The sequence below is a fragment of the Siphateles boraxobius genome, unplaced genomic scaffold (assembly GCF_051911475.1).
Source record: "Siphateles boraxobius isolate OS27281-9 unplaced genomic scaffold, OSU_SipBor_1 54, whole genome shotgun sequence".
Lineage (NCBI taxonomy): Eukaryota > Metazoa > Chordata > Actinopteri > Cypriniformes > Leuciscidae > Siphateles > Siphateles boraxobius.
Window position 1 is genome coordinate 3,488,463 of NW_027509180.1, and position 17,674 is coordinate 3,506,136.

The 17,674-nt window shown below is 40.0% G+C and overlaps 4 protein-coding genes across 6 annotated transcripts in view; 2 read left to right on the top strand and 2 right to left on the bottom strand.

Moving 5' to 3' along the window:
• The window catches only part of LOC143714418 (uncharacterized), a 703,153-nt gene that overhangs the window by 105,684 nt on the left and 579,795 nt on the right, over positions 1-17,674 (top strand). The gene's annotated exons all lie outside the window — the stretch shown is intronic.
• The window catches only part of LOC143714477 (uncharacterized), a 142,905-nt gene that overhangs the window by 105,572 nt on the left and 19,659 nt on the right, over positions 1-17,674 (top strand). The window lies entirely within an intron of this gene.
• Positions 1-17,674, bottom strand: part of LOC143714414 (uncharacterized) — a 1,189,624-nt gene that overhangs the window by 41,077 nt on the left and 1,130,873 nt on the right. The window lies entirely within an intron of this gene.
• Positions 613-16,066, bottom strand: LOC143714373 (uncharacterized). The gene is made up of 5 exons (XM_077205486.1): positions 15,770-16,066; positions 12,339-13,762; positions 12,232-12,241; positions 2,606-2,745; positions 613-723 (listed from the first exon to the last, which is right to left on the bottom strand). Exons 1-5 carry the CDS (start codon positions 15,801-15,803, stop codon positions 613-615), a joined length of 1,719 nt encoding a protein of 572 aa, XP_077061601.1. The 5' UTR covers positions 15,804-16,066.

Consider the following 17,674-nt stretch of genomic DNA (forward strand, 5'->3'; position numbering starts at 1 on the left):
AAAATAAACATATTACAACTTACAATGGCACAGAATGCTGCGAATGCTCAAGAGAACTCGACTGTGCTTGTCATGAAGGCTTAACTCCATAGATGCGCTCTTTCCACCACAACGCGCTCGTCGCGCTGAAACACTGGCGAACAAGAATTCACAACATTCTTTTACAGGCGTGTTTTTATTATAATTTTATGAAGCCTATGTGACAGATTTGTGCTGCACATGTTGCACGGAACTGTATCTTCCTTTTCGAAGTGAATCCAATCATTCAGAACCATCATGGCGAACAGCGGCATCTCTCAACTGAAGTAAATAATCTATTATCTATCGGCTTTGATATATCGGCCCAATTTTCTTATCGGATCGATAACGATAACATCAAAAAAGACCATTTATCGGCCGATATCGATTTGTGGTCGATATATCGTGCATCCCTAAGTATTTGTGCACCTCCAATGAAGAATTTGAAAAGCTGTAATGTCTGTGTTTGTCGTGAGAGAGAGAAAAGTTTGAAACTTCTATTAAAAAAAAACAAATACAACTTTCCATAGATGTGTGACTTTGCACCTACAGACTCCACTGCCACAGGTGCTCAGTTTTGCTATAATAATATCCTCACAGAACATGGTAGTAATCAGCCATCCATGCAAACGCAGAGGTCGTGTGGTGTACAGGTAGATCTGTCCAGGCCAACATCTCATGCCTTCCACTGGGATCCCAGAAAACCTGCAATACAAACATAGTACAGTTCAAAATCTATCATACATACATCTCATCTGATATCACAAATGATCATTCCAGGATCAATTTAAGATATGCTCAATATTATGGCTGAACGATATTGAAAAACTTAAATACATATTTTGTTTTTCTGCTATATTGCGATATAAAAACAATTTCATCAGATTATTTATTTAGGTCTATTTGAAAAGAATTAATCATTACAGCATAATTGGGGAGATTTTGTGAATCTGCATAGAAAATTATAAACAAATTACAAGCATAGATAAATTGAATTATCGAATGTAAAATAAGTCTTCACTGTAAAAATGAAATATAACTATTAATTCATTTAATTTATCTTTGTTAAAGCTACAAGTTATTTTCTCTTTAGTTTGATCACCATCTTTTTTTCTATTCATACGTTCATGTTTTCATGTCATATTTTTATTTGTCAACATTAATTTTCGTAACGGTCTTAAAATATTTGAATTTTAATGACGGACACGCCCCGCCCCCTGGACATGCCCCGCCCCCCGAATACGAGAGGAATCGTTTTTTGAGACCTGTCAATGATCGAAAGGAGAAATTAACAAAAAATGCCCATCCCTAGATCACATCTGATGCTTTTAATCAACATCGTGGCTAGTTTTTAATATCTACTCGCCTTGTCTCCTTTTATGTCATTTTTGCCTCTTCACAATGACTTGACTTGTCTCTAGTCCTCAGTTGTAATTCGCTTTGGATAAAAGCTTCTGCTAAATGACTAAATTTAAATGTAGAGTAGCAGGAGTTTTGCAGGGAATACTTGTTGTGTTGTGTCTCAGTCCCCACAATCCTTAGCCCGGACTCATCATGAATTATTGCATTGTCATTACATTGTTTGTCTCAGCCTATTTATACTGTACCATGTTCTCTCTGGTCAGGCTAGGGGAGGTAACAAAGAAAAAGAAAGTATGATAACGTAGAGATGTAAAAATATGTGCAGAACACCCTTCAGCCTCAGTCTCAGAGTGAAAACATAACGCAACTTTAAGGAAAAGTAAAAGTATTTATTTCCTTCATATATCAAAAAGGTTAACAAAAGATGGGAATAAATCTTCAGGAGAGAGTAAGGCCTAAAATAATAAACAGAAAAGAAGCTAACTAAGGTTTAAGGGAGCTGCACAAAAACAGATGAAAATCAACAACGCAAACTTAACTGAGCTTCCTCTCTAACCAAAAACAGGATATATATATATGTTATCCTTTTTGATATATATACTGTTTATGTTTTGTATTTTTAATAAAATAAATGCAGCCTTGGTGAGCAGAAGAAACTTCTTTTAAAAACATTAAAAACCTTGCGGTGTACTGTATATACAAGATAAAAAGGCACCCGCTCATTTCCCAAATAACCATAAACAAGTGAACAGAGCTAATAAGAAGTTATACATTATAATTACCAACAGAAAATGAAGTTAATGCCTGCTTTCACAATATCTTTTAGTTTTCCACAGGTAAAAAGTCAACACTAGAATTATACAATATATTCCAGGTACCCTCACAAGGATAAACTGGCATTGTTGGCACACAGCGAATGAGTGTATGTCCCAAACTCAACACACTTTTTTTTTTTCAACATTTTGACAAAAAACTGAATTAAAGACAATTATCATTAGTTAAGGCAAATCATATAAAAAATCAATAGAATTGTATCAGAAAAATAGAAATAGAGAATATCAGAATCCTAAGCAAACCGCATATTAATATGCACTGTCAGTCAATCAACCAAAGGATAGATTTAAGGCTTTACAGTGTGAGGTTTTGACTGGTTTTTCACTGTTATTAAAGACCAGGAATTTGTTTCCACAATCTCTGTTCAGTTTCTTCAGTTCTGCACAGTTACTTTCACTGATACATTTTTCTGTTGGCTTATTTCTCCGGCGATCTCCTCAGTGAACAGAACGATGCTGACCTGAGCAGCTCTTGGACTGAAGATCTTCTTCATTAGATCTACTGTGTCCGTCTCTTGTACATCTTCCCAAACTCAACACAATGATGAACACATGAGAGCCAGGTGACAAAATCAAGGGTGTACATTTCAGTATTTATTTTACTGTTGATCATGTGTCAGTGTCAGAGAGACCTGGAGTATCAACAACAGTTCCTGATCGACCATCAACTTCACCAACTCTCTTTTCACACACTCGTGACTGAATCTAGTCACACTCATTTCTTCCCAGAATACTGTTTCCTGTTGCACTCTTCCCATTTCCTGTCTTCCCGATCAGAGATGATCCAAGATGGCGCCGCAGATGGCTGCCTCGGTGTGGAGCTCTCCAGCTATTGTGTTGTTTTTGTTCGTTTGTTCTGCGTTTAGTCATTCTTTTCCTATCAGTTTCACCAAAGACTAACTACTGGACATTAGGAAACACACACCAGAAACCTTTTCTACAGTTTTTGATTATTCGGACGTTTTGCTGGACATTCTCGTCGGAGGGGCAGCGTTGTTGTTCAAACGCGCGGTCAGACGCAAACGCGGGAAGCGCGCCGGCGCGCTGGTTAAACTCCGCGAGCGCGGCCTGCGCACTGCACTCCCCAGCATTCATCTTGCGAACCTCCGAACCCTTCCTAACAAAATGGACGAACTACTTATCCTCACAAGGATTAACAAGGATTTTTCTAACTCTGCTGCTCTGTGCTTCACTGAAACCTGGCTGAGTGAAGCCATACCGGACAACGCAATACATCTGCCGGGCTTCCAGCTGTTCCGAGCGGATCGCATCGCGGAGCTAACGGGGAAAACGAGAGGTGGTGGATTGTGTTTCTACATTAACGAAAATTGGTGTTCAGATATAACAACACTGAACAAGATATGCTCTCCTAACTTAGAGACCCATTTCATTAATTGCAAACCTTTCTACTCGCCACGGGAGTTTTCCTCTTTCATTCTCGTGAATGTTTACATCCCTCCAGACGCGTGCGTGAGCGCGGCGCTACAACAGCTGGCTGAAGAAATATCTGAAACGGAACAAAGGCACCCGGACTCTCTTCTAATAATTATTGGGGATTTTAACAAAGCAAATCTTTCCCGTGAACTACCAAAATACAGACAGCACGTTACATGTCCCACCAGAGACAGTAATATACTGGACCACTGTTACACCACAATAAGGAATGCGCATCACTCAGTCTCACGGGCAGCTTTAGGGCTCTCTGATCACTGTTTGGTTCATCTTATTCCGACCTACAGGCAGAAACTGAAATCAGCTAAACCTGTGTTAAGGACTGTTAAAAAATGGACTAATGAAGCAGAGCAGGATCTACAGGCCTGCTTAGATTGCACTGATTGGACTGTTTTTGAAGCTGCTACCACCGATCTGGATGAGCTCACAGATACTGTAACATCATATATAAGTTTCTGTGAGGATACATGCATTCCTACCAGGACATTCTTATCATTTACTAATGATAAACCATGGTTTACTGGGAAACTCAAACACCTTCGTCATGCCAAAGAGGATGCTTACAGCAGTGGGGATAAAATCTTGTATAACCAGGCCAGAAACAGACTGACAAAGGAGATCGGAGTTGCTAAAAGGAACTACTCTGAAAAACAGTTTTCATCCAACGACCCATTATCAGTCTGGAATGGCCTGAGGAACATCACCAACTACAAGTCACCATCCCCCCGATCTGTGGACAATCAACACCTGGCTGACGATTTAAATTCATTTTATTGCAGGTTTGAAAAGCCCTCATTCACACCACACACCGGCTCTAACCTGCACTTCACACATTCACCATCACCTCCTGCAATCCCACTCTCCCCTCCTGCCATCCAATCTGAGCTTAAGGTCTGTGTGGAGGACGTGAGCCGAGTCTTCAAAAAACAGAAGACTAGGAAAGCCTCAGGCCCAGACGGCATCTCATCTGCTTGTTTAAAAGCCTGTGCTGACCAACTGGCCCCGGTCTTCACACAGATCTTCAATAGATCATTGGAGCAGTGTGAAGTTCCCTGCTGCTTCAAACGCTCCACTATCATTCCTGTCCCCAAAAAAAACAAAATCACTGGACTTAATGACTACAGACCTGTCGCTCTCACGTCTGTGGTCATGAAGTCGTTTGAAAGACTGGTGTTGGCCCACCTGAAGGACATCACTGGACCCCTGCTGGATCCCTTTCAGTTTGCTTACAGAGCAAACAGGTCTGTGGATGATGCAGTCAACATGGGACTGCATTATATCCTGCAACATCTCGACAGACCTGGGACTTATGCAAGGATCCTCTTTGTGGACTTCAGTTCTGCCTTCAATACCATCATGCCTGATCTTCTCACAGCCAAACTGACCCAGCTCTCCATACCATCCTCGATCTGTCAGTGGATCTCCAGCTTCCTGACGGACCGGCAGCACCGAGTGAGACTGGGGAAACACACATCCAGGACTCTCACCACCAGCACTGGCGCCCCTCAAGGGTGCGTTCTCTCCCCACTGCTCTTCTCCCTGTACACTAATGACTGCACTTCTAAAGACCCCACTGTCAAGCTCCTGAAATTTGCAGACGACACCACTGTCATCGGTCTCATCCGGAACGGTGACGAGTCTGCTTACAGACTGGAGGTTGAACAGCTGGCTGTCTGGTGCAGTTACAACAACCTTGAGCTGAACACGCTCAAAACAGTGGAGATGATCGTGGACTTCAGGAGGAACAGCTCAGCACTCCCCCCACTCACCATCATGAACAGCACTGTGGAAGCAGTGGAGTCATTCAGGTTCCTGGGCACTACCATCTCTCAGGACCTGAAGTGGGACAATCACATTGACTCCATTGTAAAAAAAGCCCAACAGAGACTGTACTTCCTTCGCCAGCTGAGGAAGTTCAACTTGCCACAGGAGCTGCTGATTCAGTTCTACTCAGCCGTCATTGAGTCTGTCTTATGCACTTCCATCACTGTCTGGTTTGGTTCAGCTACCAAATCAGACATCAGGAGACTACAACGGACAGTCCGGACAGCGGAGAGGATCATTGGTGCCCCCCTGCCATCCCTCCAGGACCTGTACTCTTCCAGAGTGAGGAAGAGAGCAGGTAAAATCAGCACAGACTCCACTCACCCTGGACACCACCTGTTTGAACTGTTACCGTCAAGACGGCGACTCAGAACAATGGCCACAAGAACATCTCGACACAGGAACAGTTTCTTCCCACAGGCCATTTCCCTTCTGAACAGTTAACACACCTCCCAAGGCATATGCCTTTAAGTGCAATACTCCCACTGTTTAGTGCAATATCCTACAACTCAGGTGATACTTATACTTATATTTAGATTTATTTATTATAATATTCAAAACACTGTAAATATGTTCATAATCTGTAAATCTGGAAATGTCTATTCTGACTAAACCCAACTGTGATACTTTTATTCTCATATATTTATATTTTTATTCTTATAATTTGTAGTATTATGTTTCATGTTTCTTGTTGTATTTGTATATGTCCACTGGAAGCCTCAGCACCAAAACAAATTCCTTGTGTGTGCAAGCACACTTGGCAATAAGCTCTTTCTGATTCTGATTCAGAGCAATCCTCAGGCACTCCTGATCCTCTGATTGACCTTCAGCACCTGAAAATCATAGCGGTAGAAAGAAAACTTAGAGAAATGACGCTCAGAACTTTAACATTGTTGTGTTGTGTTGTAGAAGTTGCAGCTGAATGATAATTGATTATGAACTGAAAAACAACAACATCTTAAGTCACTTGCAATAATAATAATAATAAAACTAAATGGATGGATACTAGGGCTGGGTAAAAAATATTGATTTCTCGATTTTAATCGATTCTCATTTTTAAGTACCAATATTGATTCCTAAATCCCAAGAATCGATTTGTCATCCTGTTTTCTAGTGATGTAGTACTCGAGTCCGGTCTCAAGACCGATTTCTGCTTTCTCGGACTTGTTCCTTCAAAGACTCGGTCTCGACTCGGACTCGACCTTTCAAAGACTCGGTCTCGACTCGGACTCGACCCTTCAAAGACTCGGTCTCGACTCGGACTCGACCTTTCAAAGACTCGGTCTCGACTCGGACTCGACCCTTCAAAGACTCGGTCTCGTCTCGGACTCGACCCTTCAAAGACTCTGTCTCGTCTCGGACTCGACCCTTCAAAGACTCTGTCTCGTCTCGGACTCGACCCTTCAAAGACTCTGTCTCGTCTCGGACTCGACCCTTCAAAGACTCTGTCTCGACTCGGACTCGACCCTTCAAAGACTCGGTCTCGACTCGGACTCGACCCTTCAAAGACTCGGTCTCGACTCGGACTCGACCCTTCAAAGACTCGGTCTCGACTCGGACTCGACCCTTCAAAGACTCGGTCTCGACTCGGACTCGACCCTTCAAAGACTCGGTCTCGACTCGGACTCGACCCTTCGAAGACTCGGTCTCGACTCGGACTCGACCCTTCGAAGACTAGGTCTCGACTCAGACTCGACCCTTCAAAGACTCGGTCTCGACTCAGACTCGACCCTTCAAAGACTAGGTCTCGACTCGGACTCGACCCTTCAAAGACTCGGTCTCGACTCGGACTCGACCCTTCACAGACTAGGTCTCGACTCGGACTCGAACCTTCAAAGACTCTGTCTCGACTCGGACTCGACCCTTCAAAGACTCGGTCTCGACTCGGACTCGACCCGTCAAAGACTCGGTCTCGACTCGGACTCGACCCTTCAAAGACTCGGTCTCGACCCTTCAAAGACTCGGTCTCGACCCTTCAAAGACTCGGTCTCGACCCTTCAAAGACTCGGTCTCGACCCTTCAAAGACTCGGTCTCGACTCGGACTCGACCCTTCAAAGACTCGGTCTCGTCTCGGACTCGACCCTTCAAAGACTCGGTCTCGACTCGGACTCGCCCCTACAAAGACTCGGTCTCGACTCGGACTCGACCCTTCAAAGACTCGGTCTCGACTCGGACTCGACCCTTCAAAGACTCGGTCTCGACTCGGACTCGACCCTTCAAAGACTCGGTCTCGACTCGGACTCGACCCTTCAAAGACTCGGTCTCGACCCTTCAAAGACTCGGTCTCGACTCGGTCTCGACCCTTCAAAGACTCGGTCTCGACTCGGACTCGACCCTTCAAAGACTCGGTCTGGACTCGGACTCGACCCTTCAAAGACTCGGTCTCGACTCGGACTCGACCCTTCAAAGACTCGGTCTCGACTCGGACTCGACCCTTCAAAGACTCGGTCTCGACTCGGACTCGACCCTTCAAAGACTCGGTCTCGACTCGGACTCGACCCTTCAAAGACTCGGTCTCGACTCGGACTCGACCCTTCAAAGACTCGGTCTCGACTCGGACTGCATAGGCGGTCTCATCCCCATCACTTTCCCGGTGAGAGGGTTCAACACCCGCACTTTTTTTGCAGTTTTGCACAAATGCCTTACTACAGTCACTCTCGTTCAGTTGTTTCTCTGGCCGTTCTGTGTCTGTGCTCGCTGCGTCTCCTCTTCCCATTCCTCTCAAAAATCGAGTGTTTTCAGTATTATATTTCGTTCTTTAGACTAAACCACACATGACTTAGGCATTCTGTTTGTGCTGCGTGATTTAAAGAAAAGTGTGCACTTTGCTCACACTTTTCTCCAAAATAAAAGCTCAAGGGTTTATTTCTTACAAGTGAAGAAATTAGGACAAAAGTATTGTAATTTTCCTATTCTATAGCATGATATAAAATATACTTTTGAAATATTCATTTATACAGTAGCATACATTTATAGGCTATATGGATTTTCCATCATACGAATAATTATATAAATCATTATATTATTATAATAAATGTTTGGCATTCTAAAACACCAGTGTAAAATGTAGACGGGGACTCTATATCATAACTAAAAATAAGTTTGAGCCCTCTTTAGGTACAAGTCAATGTTTTTTCTTTGTTCAATGTGCACAGGTCATGGGTCGAACCTGGTTGAAGCTCTTAATTTTGGGCTCTCAAAGTGCATCAGATTGAGCGTTTAACCTTATAATGTACAAAAAAAAATTTGCGGGGGAGCATGCTCCGAACCCCCCGTAAAGGGACAGAGGTCCACACAACATGGTTTTACAAAATCCAGTGGGAAAGAACGATCATTTATAAATTGTACCCCAGCATATACAACAAAGTTCCTTTTAAGCTTTTTAGTCATTGACAGCTGTTAATGCCAACAATTAAATGTCACATCCATCCCCGCACTTTTGAAAAGCTTGCTACGCCCCTGGTCCATATTAAGACATTAAGACTGCTCCTCTAAACAATTCCCAATTGTCCCAATTAGCTTAGTCTGTAGGCCTAACTGTTGATTATTAACTGGGGTGATATTAAATCATGAATATCAAAACTGACATGTCGAGACAAAATCTCGACTCGGACTTGCTTCCTCAAAGACTCGGCCTTGACTTGGACTCGACAATATTTGAAAACCAACAGACTCGGTCTCGACTCGGACTCAACCCTTCAAAGACTCGGTCTCGACTCGGACTCGACTGTATTTGAAAACCAACAGACTCGGTCTCGACTCGGACTCAACCCTTCAAAGACTCGGTCTCGACTCGGACTCGACTGTATTTGAAAACCAACAGACTCGGTCTCGGCTCCGACTCGACCCTTCAAAGACTCGGTCTCGACTGTATTTGAAAACCAACGGCATAGGTCTCGACTCGGACTTGACCCTACAAAGACTCGGTCTTGACTCGGACTCTGCATGGGCGTACTATCTGGATGCGGTCACGTACAAAACATTTCCGAAAAACGATCACATCAAGAAGAGGTGGATTAATTTTGTGAAGAGACACCTTGATAGAGAGCTGAGGATCACCGCAAACACCCGCCTCTGTAGTGATCATTTTACTACTTTTATTTCAATGTAAAACAGCTGTTTTCTATGTGAATATATAGTAAAAAGTGTCATTTATTCCTGTGATCAAAGCTGAATTTTCAGCATCATTACTCCAGTCTTCAGTGTCACATGATCCTTCAGAAATCATTTCAGGTACATTTCAGCTTGGTAAATTTCTATAAAAAAAAGTAAAAATTTCAATGATTTAATAATTTTATCTGAAGAATGGCTTGTTACACTACAAGAAAAATATATTGGTCCAGCTCGGGATATCACTCTTTAATAATTTTGACCAAATTCTTCACACACGCAAAGGCCAAATGTCCACCCTGTTACAGGACCTTCTCATCTAAATTAATAAATGTTTTGAATTCAGAGTTATTGTAATATTTACATTTTCTAAGAGCTCAAATGCCCCTCACTTTACCCCACAAATGTATTTTAACAAAGTGTTCATTAACGAGCATTATCTTGAAAAAAGTTGTTGTATTTTAAGCCACAGTGGTAATTTCAACATATTTCTTTTAGAATAAAAAGACATTTCAATGGAATTTTGCCCCTTTTTTTAATTATTTCATTTTGCCATTTCATTCCCTAAAATTAACCACAAAGATATGCATAACATTTGTTGAACTTATTTTATTAAAAAAAAAAAAAAAACAGAGGTAACAGGGTGGACAGAGGGGTACAGGGTGGAAATCACACCATTGAACAACAAAAAATGTCTACATGCATACCATTTAAGCTACTCTTTCTTGAAGGTATATAACAAATACATGTATAATAAATTAATTATAAGTACCAATTCAAGCTGTAAACACTCATTTATTTAGCATTTACACCCACTCTGTTACAATATGTCCACCCTGTTACTGTGCAAAACAGTAACAGTGGGACATTTTATGCTAAAGTTAGCCATTGCTACAAATGTGATGAAAAACAAGCTAGTGCGCAGTGATTACTGAGGAAGATTTTTAACCTGTTTATTAACCCTATTTTCAAAATTACAAACAATTATCAGTTCCCACTATAAATAGGCATAACAGGGTGGACATGTTATGCTTTACCACTTCAGTGAATCATTCTAAAACATTGAAAAAAGAGTGAATTAAGGAGTGATACCTACTCTGCTTTTTGAAGATAATTTGCCACCAAAAAGTATTCAAATTCTTGAGAGACATGTGATTAGAGGAACAGTCAATGGGCGTGTTCAGAGGGATTTTCCATCAGAGTAACAGTAACATTCAATTCAGGGACACAACATATTTTAAAGACTTTAACCATTAAACATGTATAACTAACAAAAAAATATATTTTGGTGAGGAATATTATAATAAGAATATACAACAATATTGAAAAATTTGGAATTTATTTGATTTTTATTACTTATATTTGTGGCTGAAGTTGTGCAAGCTTACTTGGGGACATGGCAGTTTAGCTTACTTGCACTAAAATCAGAGTAATTATTTTTTTTATTAATTAATCCTGTGATGTATATTGTGTTCTATGGTAAAGGAGGATTAACTATTTAAGATGATCATTTAGAAACAAGTATTAGCCCATTTTTACTCAAAATATACCGCATTATGTCATGAGGACTCAAATGGCACCGAATGCTAAGAATGACCCGAATAATGCTCTGATTCACACCTGAGAAGACAATGACCTGCATAATGAGCAGCATAATGAGCTGCATAATGATCCTTTCACACAGGTGAGTCACTGGGTACCACAAGAAAGAATGTGAGGACTTATTTTGTATGCATGCAAATTGTATAATTTCCATGGTAAACATTTCTAGTAACTATGCAGTTAATTCTCATACTGTATTTTCAGAAAGTTTTGGAATATATCCTCTCCCCAAATGTGTCACTAATAAAAAACAATAATAACTAATTTAATGAGAAGGCTTATATTGGCATGTTAAGATGTTGCTTACATTTAGGCTACCTTGTAAATATATTTTTTGCTATTTTATTAAAAAGTGTTCATACATATTTCAATGTTAAGGATTCAAACACTATAATAACATCTTAGTTGATGAGTTTATTTTTGACAAAACATACTAGCTATATATTTAACATATGAGCAGAAACTGGCTAACAAAAGCTTATTTGATGTCTATTTTACAATAAAAATGTTATAATCTATCCCAAACTAGTCAACGAAATGTTGTCTTTCACATTTCGTCTGTAACATAGTAAACATAAGTGCTCATCTGTGCTGTTCATTCATTCACACACGGACACGCGATTCATATTTAAACAGTCTTTTTACGGTTTACAGACACGATTATATAAAGGGGTGGTGATGGCGCAGTGGATAAGACACATCCAGCCTTTGGTGTGAGAGACCCGGGTTCGAATCCACTGTGAGACACCAATGTGTCCCTGAGCAAGACACTTAACCCCTAGTTGCTCCAGAGGCGTGCGACCTCTGACATATATAGCAATTGTAAGTCGCTTTGGATAAAAGCGTCAGCTGAATGAATAAATGTAACTGTATTCCTATCGCGATTAGAACAAAGCATATAAGAATAAAAAACTTACTATTAATCCTCAACTGGATCCGTTGCTCCTCGAAGTGTTCAAATTAGACATTCCTGTTGGTTGAACACGAGTTAATAGATATCAATCAATCAACAAAGTGTCCTGTGCTCACCACACACCGGCTATAGGTGGAGAGAAGAGATTTGACTATAGAGTGATGTGTGGCTAACTTACACAGAAGACACTTTGTTGCTCAGCACATGAAAATAAACTACTTACTGTGATCTCAGACTGTGTTAGTGGTTTCTCCACGGTATGGATCTTCATGTGTCGATTCAGGTGATTTTCAATAGAGAAACTCTTTCCACACTGATCACACGTGTGCGGCTTCTCTCCAGTGTGGATCCTCTCATGTGTTTTCAGAGTTGATGAGTGACTGAATCTCTTGTCACAGTGTGAACACTTGTAAGGTTTTTCTCCAGTGTGAATTCTCTGGTGCCGTTTTAAATTGCTTGCTGTACTAAAAGTCTTCTCACACTCAAAGCACATGTACTCTCTTATACCAGTGTGAGTTTTCTCATGTACATGTAAATTAGGCAGCAGTGAAAAACTCTTTCCACACACAGAACATGAATGCGGCTTCTCCTTCGTATGAACTGTCAGGTGTCTCTTCAGCTGTGATGCCCTAAGAAATGATCTGCCACATTGATCACATGTGAACGGCTTCTCTCCGGTGTGGATCCTCATGTGATCTTTAAGGTATGAAGATTGACTGAAATCTTTCCTGCATTGATCACACTTAAACGGCTTCTCTCCGGTATGGACTCTCATGTGTGTCTTCAGGGGATTTTTAAAAGCAAAACTCTTTCCACACTGATCACACGTGTGCGGCTTCTCTCCAGTGTGGATCCTCTCATGTGTTTTCAGATGTTCTGATCGTCTGAATCTCTTGTCACAGTGTGAACACTTGTAAGGTTTTTCTCCAGTGTGGATCCTCTCATGTTTTTTCAGATGTTCTGATCGTCTGAATCTCTTGTCACAGTGTGAACACTTGTAAGGTTTTTCTCCAGTGTGAATTCTCTGGTGCAGTTTTAAATTGTTTGCTGTAGTAAAAGTCTTCTCACACTCAAAGCACATGTACTCTCTCACACCAGTGTGAGTTTTCTGATGTGTATATAAAGATTGCAGCCGTGAAAAACTCTTTCCACACACAGAACATGAATGTGGCTTCTCCTTTGTATGAACTGTCAAGTGTGTCTTCAGGTGTGATGCGCTAAGAAATGTTTTCCCGCACTGATCACATGAGAATGGCTTCTCTCCGGTGTGGATCCTCATGTGATCTTTAAGGGATGAAGATTGACTGAAATCTTTCCCACACTGATCACACTCAAACGGCTTCTCTCCGGTATGAACTCTCATGTGAGTCTCAAGATGTTGTGTGGTTGTTAAACTCTTCCCACACTGAGTGCAGGTGAAAGATTTCTTGGCTTGTCTTTTCTTTGAAAATGTCTGTTTAGTCTTTGAGCGACTCAAAGGTTTTCCTCCAGGTTTGACATGATGTTCCTCCTCCACTTCACTCAGTTCTTCTCTCTCCTCCTCCACTTCACTCAGTTCTTCACTCTCCTCCTTCACTTCACTCAGTTCTTCACTCTCCTCCTTCACTTCACTCAGTTCTTCTCTCTCCTCGCTCTCTTCCATCAGGTCTGACATGACAGAAACAAATATTCATTTAATTTTCAGTACATCAAAATAATTCAAAGAGAGAAATATAAAGTGAAAGGACATGAACGTGAGCCCTGATGTAATAGTAGAAAGTAGACAACTGTTATAAAATATTATGATAATTTGATGCCTTTTTATAAATTGATTATATGTCCTTAAACTTTCCATGAATGAGGTAAAATTATCTTCAAATTATTACTTAACATTATAGAAACAAAGCTCATGTTTCTTTAGCAAGAACTATTTGATCAATGACACAATTATTTAACATGATATTAACATTAAAATATACAATACTGCCCTACGTTTTACAAAAAATGTTTTAATTATTAATGGCCGTTCGCTCTAGACTTTTCCTTGCACTGACTTCCATTCATACGCATGTGAAAGTGGGACACCAGAAATACAAGCTCAAGTGAATAACCCTGTGAGAAATAATACAAGCGTTCAGCATTCAAGTGGAGTGGATTGTTTATTTTTACATTTTTAATTATTATTATTTGTTATATGTTGAATTAATGTTTGTAAAAAAGCTGCCGCAGAATGTGACGTCATTTCACAACCGTTGCAGTGTCTGTAGAAACTTCACACGCTCAAAGTGTAGAGCGGCTTTAACTGGTTTTAAATTAACTATTTTTATTAGCATTATCTGTGTCCTACATGTTTCACTCAACCCTGTGTTACTCCTGACATGATTTTCCTCCTTTTAAAAACAGAGCATTTCTTAAAACTGTGACACCCAGGAAGTGACATCATCTGGGCTCTTTCTGCTGCATGATGGGAAGACAAGAAAATAATAGGCTTGTTTGAGATGAGCAAAATCTGCGCAGAACCGATCACCGGTGATCAGCACGTAATGCATGCCGGTTAGAAATGTGTCCGAGAGCGGTCCGCCTTGCTCTGATGTCATGCTGACGTGTGTCAAAAAGCTCTCGCGAGCGCAAGGCGCACGTGTCGGATTCTGCAGTCGCGCGCAGTTGCTCTCCACCGACTGCGCTGATCAAAAGCATGACGGGAAACGACTTGCTGACGACACAGCTTAATGTTGATTGGTTTAAACAACCGTGATGCATTGTTCTCTTTTAAAATGTTTGATTTTAAAACTCGGATATCATGTTTTATGTGTATATGTTATCTGTGAATATTCCCAAACTCTCGGACAGTGCGATCTCTATGGGTTATGTCATTTTATTATAAAAACAAAAAAACACATAGCCTATGTCTGTATTAAAGAAAAAATTATTGATAAACACTTATTTGGAATGGAATTAAATAACCAGTACTTTGGGTGTCTTGTTCATTATATTTATTTTCATATAAAAGCAACAGAACTTAAATTACATCCAGTTTATTAGCAACAATGTGCACGAGCGTGAATCCCGCAATATCCATCATTGATCTCGCAGGAGTCAGAAGATCCACTGCGAGAAGCGAGAACTGTCCAGCTTGCCTGCGCTTTTTTCACTCCTCCTCTCACTGCAGCGCCTACTCTCGACTACATCTCAGGCGAAGCAAGGCGCATCTCATACAAGCCTATTCTCAATCCATTGTAGTCTTGACTGTTTTCAACAACCGTGTTACCAAAGTTAATGTAAGAAGAATCTCTATAACTATGAATAACTTGTATGATATTTGACAAATACGACTTTATCAGTAACTTGGTGTTTACTGATTATTCCTAAAAAAATAATAATTTTGTGAACTATGTTGAAAAGGACTAAAATTCTGGTAACGTAGTTGCAAATTGGGACCAGATATAAAATAAATGTAAAATAAAACAGTTAAAATAGTAATAAGCTTGATTCGATGTTGACAATCAATATAAAAGTCTCTCAAACTTCCCTTTACTGACCATTTGTTGAAGAAAAACCCAGAACATTCTGTACCATTTCATAGATTAACTGTTTATCTAAATGTGATAAAGTGCTTGAATGTTTCCAACATGAATGTTCTCCAGCATCATGAATGAATGAAGAATAAACACCAACCTCTTTGTTCTTCAGGATCTTCAGTGTGTTTCATTCTGCAGGTTCTGGATCACTCGTGTTCTCACTGTCCTCTTTAATAAACTCAGTCTTTGCAGATTTCAGCTCTTCCTGATGCTTTCATGCTCGTCTTCACTTGTAGCAGATGGGAATTATTTAAAAAACCATTTATAGGAGAATTGCTGTGGGAGGAGCTTCACTGATGATGTGATTACAGTGGGAGGAGCTTCACTGATGATGTGATTACAGAGGGAGGAGCTTCACTGATGATGAATTACAGTGTGGGAGGAGCTGATCTGCCGAAATCAAAAATATATAAATTACTGAGCGAGTTTGTTTTTATAATAATTGAAACTTCTAAGCATTTATGTCTGTCTATCTATTCATCATACAGTAAGTGATGCCAATTCAATAATTATTTTTATTGCTAATCCTAACATCATTTTGTTTCTTCATTAAAATACAGGTATCAAGAAATATAGAAAATAATATAAATAATTTAAATTCTTCCAAGTATAAATAATCGTAAGAAAAACAGTTAAAATCATAAACACAGAAATAAACGTACATATAGTAGCCAACAAATCCCCTCAGTTTGCTAACACCAACGAAATGAGCTTTAAGTGTCAATTTACAGGAGATCTGAAGACATCAGCATAATAAATGAGGTGAAAACAGGAACTATTGTCATGAAATAAAGAGTGTTTTCAGCAGATCTGTTAATATTGATGATCCTCACACTATCAACACTCATTCAACAAGACATTCAGGATCATCAGCAGATCATCTCACTTTATTCTGAGTGTTTGCTGTTAGAAACACATTTTGCTGTAGTTTGTTTGTAGCTGTGTTTGCTGTAGAAACACATTATTTGAGTCAGATAGATGATAAAAGCCTATAAAACTGCTCTATTGAAAGACAATAATGTTATTTCTCACACTATGACATGGATAAAACATCAATAACACAAAAGCAATCACTAATGACACATCATCATCAACCACTACAGATAAATAATTACAGCAGCATAATGTCCAAATTAATCTAAATATTATATATAAGTTTGATAACTATAGTAATCCCTTTAAAATAGTTAGATCATTAAAATAAGATGATTTGATATGTGCAGAAACTGGAAATTATCATAAAACTTTTAGGAATTAACGGGTGCCATTTGGGTTTGATGAGATGCATAAGTGTCCCAAAATGTGTTCACAAAGCTTAAAGTTATTCATTCAAGTGTTCTTGTTAACATGATATATGATAAAAAAATACTATTTTTAAAGAATAACATACTTTTTAAAATAATTTTTCATTAGTACATAGCCAATTTCACATGTCCGTGTTGACCAACATGACATTTGCACCTAAAATATTTTTAGAGTATTTAGTAAGATATTTTTGCCTTTATATATAGAAAATGTTTCTTCAAGTTTCTTTATGTGCCATCAAGAAACTTGCGCTCTGCTAGCGAATGTCGTCTTGTGGTACCATCTCAAAGAAACACAAAATCTCTTTCTCAGACCTTTGCCATGACTGATCCCTACTGGTGGAATGATCTGCCTAACTCAACCAGAAACGTGTTCTTCTGCGATCATCACGGATACAGGTGAAACACGTGTACGCAGCGTGTTCTTCTGGGATCATCACGGATACAGGTGAAACACGTGTACGCAGCGTGTTCTTCTGGGATCATCACGGATACAGGTGAAACACGTGTACGCAGCGTGTTCTTCTGAGATCATCACGGATACAGGTGAAACACGTGTACGCAGAGTGTTCTTCTGGGATCATCACGGATACAGGTGAAACGCGTGTACGCAGCGTGTTCTTCTGAGATCATCACGGATACAGGTGAAACACGTGTACGCAGAGTGTTCTTCTGGGATCATCACGGATACAGGTGAA

Coding starts and splice junctions, on each gene's coding strand:
- LOC143714373 (XM_077205486.1), bottom strand. CDS start 15,803: ATGAAACACACTGAAGATCCTGAAGAACAAAGAG. Junction 13,763..15,769: donor AGATCCTGAAGAACAAAGAG/GTTGGTGTTTAT, acceptor CTGTCATGTCAG/ACCTGATGGAAGAGAGCGAG. Junction 724..2,605: donor AGAAAAATGTATCAGTGAAA/GTAACTGTGCAG, acceptor TTTGTATTGCAG/GTTTTCTGGGATCCCAGTGG.